Source organism: Pongo pygmaeus, chromosome 3 (genome assembly GCF_028885625.2).
Source record: "Pongo pygmaeus isolate AG05252 chromosome 3, NHGRI_mPonPyg2-v2.0_pri, whole genome shotgun sequence".
Taxonomy (NCBI): Eukaryota; Metazoa; Chordata; class Mammalia; order Primates; family Hominidae; genus Pongo; species Pongo pygmaeus.
In genome coordinates, this window is record NC_072376.2 from 178,233,055 (window position 1) to 178,240,467 (window position 7,413).

General features: G+C 45.9%; 1 protein-coding gene across 2 annotated transcripts in view; it reads right to left on the bottom strand.

Annotated features, from left to right (window-relative positions):
* Positions 1-1,616, bottom strand: part of TMEM192 (transmembrane protein 192) — a 36,526-nt gene extending 34,910 nt beyond the window's left edge. Inside the window, exon 1 of one of the 2 annotated variants that reach the window (XM_054485643.2) lies at positions 1,469-1,616. In XM_054485643.2, coding sequence (XP_054341618.1) covers positions 1,469-1,495 — 27 coding nt within the window. In that variant the 5' untranslated portion in view covers positions 1,496-1,616. The remainder of the gene's footprint in view (positions 1-1,468) is intronic. The other variant, XM_054485645.2, reaches the window with a different exon arrangement.
* Between the last annotated feature and the right edge of the window lie 5,797 nt (positions 1,617-7,413).

Sequence of the window (7,413 nt, forward strand, 5' to 3'; positions counted from 1 at the left end):
TGGCTAATTTTTGTATTTTTAGTGGAGACGGGGTTTTGCCATGTTGGCCACGCTGGTCTCAAACTCCTGACCTCAGGTTATCTGCCTGCCTCGGCCTCCCAAAGTACTGGGATTACAGGCATGAGCCTCCCAACCATCCCCAGTCTCCAGTGTTTGAGGAAGCAGATTTCTAGTACTATATGCATCCTAAAGCTAAAAGCTACAGATCGAAGAACCCTAGAGCAGCTTAGCATCAACCAAGAAGCACTTACTGCATGTGTTTTTCTAAGAGACTCTCATTTTCCTCTTACATATTCGTTTTTTTCCATACATTGTCAGCTCATGAAGCTCAGCCTTAAAAACTCAGAAACAATGAATTTTGCTTTAAATATATATGAGTCTCAAATCTACTTACAGGTCTTACAGTTAATTTTCCATTTTCTCAACTGGAAAAAATAGAAAATTTTAGTTTCATTAGAAATTGTTTGGTCTTTATTTCATCAAGATTATTTAACTATGGTCACTGCACAAGAATCTAAGCTACCGTAATGCTGGAACTGTTTCATGTTTCTCTTCCTTTTCCTGATGCAGTTCATTCAGTGATAGGATCACAGTAAATATTCGTACTAATTTATTAACCCAAATTAGCGCTTTCATGTAACTGTCAACTTTGCATTTCTCAAGAGCAAAAATTTTATTACTTTCCAATGGAAAATCCAGTTAATTCTCAGCATACATACGTTTCCCCTAAAAACACCTTACGATACTGAAGCAAAGAAATAAGATTTTTGTAATTATGCTACCATTCTGTACTATACACGCTGTAAACTAGGCCACTGGGTTTTTTTTGGTAATCTGGTTTGAATCTATCAAAGATTTAAAAACCTTTGCATTCCTACCATGCTAGATTCAAAACAGCACATGACACTTTTTCTCTCGTGTGGGTTTCCAGGCCATGATAGCGACAGGTCTACGGGGCGCTGGTGCCCGGCCCGAGAGTCGCTGTCACTCCAAGTCCACAGCCTCTAGAGCCAAGGCAAAGGACCTCCCCAGGAAGGGAGATTCGCCCCCTGTGCCCCTGGGACGTCCGAGCGGAACCTATCGGCCCGGCTCCCGGAGACTTGCGGGGAGGAAGGGCTGTCAGGCCAGGCGCGCATCACGTGAAGCTGCCAGTTCCGGGATCAAAGACGTACCCCGCACGTGGGCTGGGCGCCAGCCTGGGACCCCCGGGGGCCGCGCGCCCACTGCCCAGGAGCCCACCCCAGCCTCCACTGGGAAAATTAACCCGGAGGCAACGCCGCGGATCCCACGGCCGCCTCGCGCCCTCCCATAGCCCCGCGCCCAGGCCTCCCCGGCACAGGCGGCGCCCCCTTCGGCCGCGGCCGCAGTCGCCAAGGGTAGCTTCCCTCTTTGAGTCTCCGCCCCGTGCGCCCCGGCACAAGAAAAAGGGTATTCCGGGGCCAGCCGCCCGCCGCCTCCGTGCACTCACGTCCTCCATCCTGCCCCCCGCCGCCATTTTCTGACGCCGGAGGCCGAAGCCCCGGCCAGCCCGGCCTCTCCACCTGGACCTGGAAGCCTCTGGCCGCGAAACTCGCCACCTTCTGGGACCTGCCAGGCCCCTCCCCAGACACACCCCCTCCTGCGTCCGCCCCGCCTCCGGCTGGCCCTATCCCCGCCCCCTTAGCTCCGATTGGCTGAGATGGTGGGAGGGGCGTGCCGGCCCAGAAGACCTGGACTGTGGGCGGTGGCTACGGTCTGAACCACCTCGGTTCCTGGGGCTTCTGGCCGCAGCCGCTCGGTGCGCTCTTACCCAGAGACATGAGCATTAAAGGATGCCTTCCTAGTCCAAGAATTTAACTATTTTCGGGCTCCACTTGCATATTTTAAGAACATTAACTTTTTTCGGTCTTGCCTAGTTGTTTGCAGACACAGCTCTACGCCTAGGTAGAACCAGCGGTAAAATCCTACTCCGCCAGCAGGGGGACAGGAGCAGAATAAAGATTCCAATTTCCATGACATTTACAGATTTCTCCAATGGGAAACAAAGCAGTTCGGAATGCTTACGGCGTTTGTTTATTAAGACAGAGTCTCGCTCTGACGCCCACGCTGGAGTGCCCTAGCACGACCACGGCTCACTGCAGCCTCGAACTCTTGGCCTCCTGGCCAGTTCTCCCACCTCAGCCTCTCAAAGTACTGAGATTACAGGCGTGAGCCACTGAGCCCTTGTTTCTTTTAAAATTGAATTTCAAAAAGAGAAAACTTCAATGACATTTTCTAAAAAGCTCATGATTGTAAAAATGTAAGCAAACAAGGAAAGAAATTTTCTGTTACTAGCTCCCGGAGAGAACTTTGATATCAGTTAGAATATATACACTCACACATTTTTTTGGTGGGGCGGCGGAGATGGAGTCTCGCTCTGTCCCCCAGGCTGGAATGCAGTGGTGCAATCTCGGCTCCTGGGTTCAAGCCATTCTCCTGCCTCAGCCCCCTGAGTAGCTAGGATTACAGGCGCGTGCCACCACGCCTGGCTATTTTTGTATTTTTAGTAGAGACAGGGTTTAGCCATGTTGGCCAGGCTGGTCTGGAACTCCTGAGGTCAGGTGACTTGCCTGCCTCGGCCTCCCAAAGTGCTGGGATTACAAGTTTAGCCACCGCGTCTTGCCCACTTTCATACATTCTAATGCTTATTTGTACATTGAGTATAGTGTGATCCAGTTTAGGATGTGTGAGATAAAACTACTCAAATGTTAGTGAAGGAAGAGATGGTGTAAGACTCCACGTGATCTTCTTTTTTCTTTTTCTTCTTTTTTTTTTTTTCTCGTAGAGACAAGGTCTCACTATGTTGCCCAGGCTGGTCTCATAATCCTGAGATTCTATGAATTATTTATCACAAGCCTTTTCTAGACGTGCAAACTTTCTTCTCTGCATTTTATTTTGAAAATTTTGAAGCCTACAGAAATGTTGAAAGATTAATAAAATGAACATCCATGTACCCCTCACACTTGATTCATTAGTGGTTCGTTTTTTGTCATGGTTGCTCTGTGTGTGAGTGGGTGTGTTCACACACTTTTTTTTTTTTTTGAGACGGAGTCTCGCTCTGTCGCCAGGCCGGATGGAGTGCAGTGGCATGATCTCAGCTCACTGCAAGCTCCGTGTCCCGGGTTCACGCCACTCTCCTGCCTCAGCCTCCCAAGTAGCTGGGACTACAGGCGCCTGCCACCACACCCAGCTAAATTTTGTATTTTTAGTAGCGACGGGGTTTCACTGTGTTAGCCAGGATGGTCTCGATCTCCTGACCTTGTAATCCGCCTGCCTCGGCCTCCCAAAGTGCTGGGATTACAGGCGTGAGCCACCGTGCCCGGCCATTTTTTAACTGAACCACTTGAAAGTAAATTGAAGACAATATGAAGCTTCATTCCTAGATACTTTGTTGCCTAAAATAAGGATATTTTATATTTTCTTTCATAACCACAATATCAATATTACACACAACTAATAGTAATTCCATGTTTACCAATAACCGATCTATGGCAAAAATTTTCTAAGTTGTTTCCAAAATGTCTTTTTTAGCTGCTTTTTTTGTTTTATTTTGTTTTGTTTTGTTTTTGAGATGGAGTCTTGCTATGTTGCCCAGGCTGGATTCGCACTCATGAGTTCAGGCAATCCTCCCACCTCAGCCTCCCAAGTAGCTTGGATAACAGGCATACACCACTGTGCCTGGCCCAGCTGCTGCTTTTTCTTTTTCACTAACCAGAATCCGATCAAGGTTCACACATTTCATTTCATTATTATGTCAAGACATGCTTTTCTGTTGTTTTCAAGACAGGATCTCACTCTGTTACCCAGGCTGGAGTACAGGGGCGCTATCATAGCTCACTGCAGCCTCAACCTCCTGGGCTCAAACAATCCTCCCTCTTCAGCCTCCCAGGCATCTGGGACTATATGTTCACACAACCATGCCAGGCTAATTTTTAAGATTTTTCTTTTTGTAAAGATGGGACTTTGTTATGTTGCCCACACTGGTCTCAAAACTCCTGGTCTCAAGCCACCCTCCCGCCTCAGTCTCCCAAAGTATGGGGATTACAGGTGTGAGCCAAGACATGTACTTTCACAGGGACAGCACACTGGTTAAGACCAGGGCTCCAGAATTAGTCATGGAGGTTTGAATTCTGCATCTTACTAAGCATGTGATATTGGGCACTTAGCTTAAGTTCTTAGGAGCTGACTGGGCAAGGTGGCTCGTGCCTATGGCCCCTAGCATGTTGGGAGGCCAAGGCAGGAGGATTGTTTGGTGCCTGGAGTACGGGACTAGCCTGGGCAACGTGGTGAGTGTCCGTCTCTACAAAAGATTAGAACATTAGCTAGATGTGGTGACGTGCACCTGTAGTAGCAGCTACTTGGGAGGCTGAGGTGGGGAACTTTTAGTTTCCCATATACAGAAATTTTCTTTCCTTTTGTTTTGTTTTGTTTTGAGATGGAGTTTCACTCTTGTCGCTCACGCTGGTGTGCAATGGCATGATCTTGTCTCACTGCAACCTCTGCCTCGCAGATTCAAGTCATTTCCTGCCTCAGCCTCCCAAGTAGCTGGGATTACAGGCGTCTGCCACCATGCCTGGCTAATTTTTGTATTTTTAGTAGAGACAGGGTTTCACCATGTTGGCCAGGCTGGTCTTGAACTCCTGACCTCAAGTGATCTGCCCACCTCAGCCTCCCAAAGTGCTGGGATTACAGTCATAAGCCACTGTGCCCAGCCAGAGATTTTCTATTAAATAAAATAATGCATGTAATGCTCTTTATACAGCGTTGTCTCTACAAAGCACTAAGCAAATGTTAATCTTTTTTTGTCTAAATCAGATTTATTAAGGCATTATTAACATACATAATCATTTTTGTTTGTTTTTTGTTTGTAAAGACAGGGTGTCACTGTAGGCTGGTCTTGAACTCCTGGTCTCAAGTGATTCTCCTGCCTCGGCTTCCCAAAATGCTGGGATTACAGGCAAGAGCCACCATGCCAGTCCCATTGTTTTAATAATATATTAAAAATACGTTATGCAAGTAGTTCAGCATTTTTTTTTTTCTTTTGAGACAGAGTCTTGCTTTATGGTCCAGGCTGGAGTGCAGTGGCATGGTCTCAGCTCACTGCAACCTCCACCTCCCAGGTTCAAGCAATTCTCCTGCCTCAGCTTCTGGAGTAGCTGGGATTACAGGCACCCGCCACCACACCTGGCTAATTTTTGTATTTTTAGTAAAGGCGAGGTTCCACCATGTTGGCCAGGCTGGTCTCAAACTCCTGACCTCAAGTGATCTGCCCACCTCTACCTTCAAAAGTGCTGGGATTACAGGCATGAGCCACCACTCCCGGCCAGCAATTTTTTTCTTCTGCAGTTTGAAATGTTTCAAAATAAAGTCAAAAGGGAAAAGATAGGCTAAAGAGCTTGCTTACACTTTAGGGTAGGAATAATCTGTGATTACCTGGTATAAGCCAGAAGAAAGAAATGGTATCAGGAAATAGAATTCTGAACTTTACAAGGTTTAATAGAAGGAGATTGGTGGAGCTGGAGAGTGAGGTTGTCAGACGGAGAGGTGCAATTCAGTAGGAGACCTTGACTACCAGGAAAAATGATGAGAGGAGAAAAGGATGTTCTCTGAAAAATCATGGGTGACTCCACAGAAGGAAGAAGGGGAACAAGATCCATCTTGTCTTACCATTTGATTTAGACTTTGTCTTGCAAGAATAGGTGCTATTTCATGTTTAGTGTGTCCAGGTGAAAAGTTAAAGGAAAGTATATAATTGCCACTAAAAGTCATCCATATACTTTCTCAGGGAATATATGCAGAAACAATGGGTTAGGTGCAGGAATAGGATTCTGTGGAACTCTGTCCAAAATGTACCCCTCCCTGCAATGTATTTGTATAGTACTTCAGGCATAGATAATATACAGGAATTAAACCGTAGTCCGCACAGGGAAATAGTATTAAAATGTCTGCCCATATAATGCTCTAATGACTGTTAAAGCAATTTATATAAGCACAGCCCTGTAAATAAGTTATATTTATAAAGTATCTGACACTTCATTTTTGTATGACTAAAGATCTTTTCGTGAAGATTCTTGCATTTATTTACTTGTGAGGAGTAAGGAAAGGAGGAGAGAAGCTGTTTTCCTAGTGTTGGGGCTCAGAAGACAATATTGGCTAGGCGCAGTGGCTCACGCCTGTAATCCCAGCACTTTGGGGGGCCAAGGCGGGCGAATCACCTGACATCAAGAATTCGAGACCAGCCTGGCCAACGTGACGAAATCTCATTTCTACTAAAAATACAAAAATTAGCCAGGCATGGTGGCATGTGCCTGTAATCCCAGCTACTCAGGAGGCTGAGGCAGAAGAATGGTTTGAACCCAGAAGCGGAGATTGCACCACTGCACCCCAGCCTGGGCAACAGAGCAAGACTCTTTTCAGATTTAATAGTTTAAAAATGCAACTAGCATGCCCAAAATGGTGAAACCCCGTCTCTATCAAAAATACAAAAATTAACCAGGTGTGGTGGTGCATGCCTGTAGTTTCAGCCACTCAGGAGGCTGAGGCACAAGAATTGCTTGAACCTGGGAGGGAGAGGTTGCAGTGAGCCGAGATCGTGCCACTGCACTCCAGCCTGGGTGACAGAGCAAGACCCTGTCTCAACAACAACAACAACAACAAAAAAAAAAAAAAAAAGAAGAAGAGGATAATATCACAAGTATAGTGCTTTTGCATGCTGAGTACTTGAAGTGGAGGACACATTGGCAGGCCTCGAAAGCAAAGTTTCTGTATGACTTTTGAACAAACAGGCCTTGCTGACCCTGGTACTAAGCATTAAAGTAGATGCTTGTAAATTCTTATTCCTACTCAGTCTATTGTCATTAGATTACCTGTAATCCCAGCTACTCAGCTTCTCAGGAGGCTGAGGCAGGAGAATTGCTTGAACCCGGGAGGCAGAGGTTGCAGTGAGCCGAGATCGCGCCACTGCACTCCAACCTGGGCGACAGAGCGAGACTCCATCTTAAATAAATAAATAAATGAATCTGTTATGCTTTTCTCTTGTTAATCTGGCTTTTGTTATAGGAGTGTCAGCCACGACCCTGTGATGGGGAGGAAAGGTATCACACCTTTCCACTTCTATGCTACCAAACAGTTCACCATTAGAAGATTCTGGACTGAAGCTCCATCTTTCCTGTAAGTGTTGTCACCATCAGCATTGTTCCAGGCACCGTGCTCATTCCTGATCACAAATATTAAAATGTTAATAGTATCTCATTGATTTTTTTAACATCAAAATCTGTCCTTTATTCACTATTTTTCACCTTTATTCACCTTTATTTTTCAGCCTAGCATAACGTAACATGTCATACAAACAATAGGTACTTAATTGATATTTTTGTTAATTTTAAAGCAGGATCT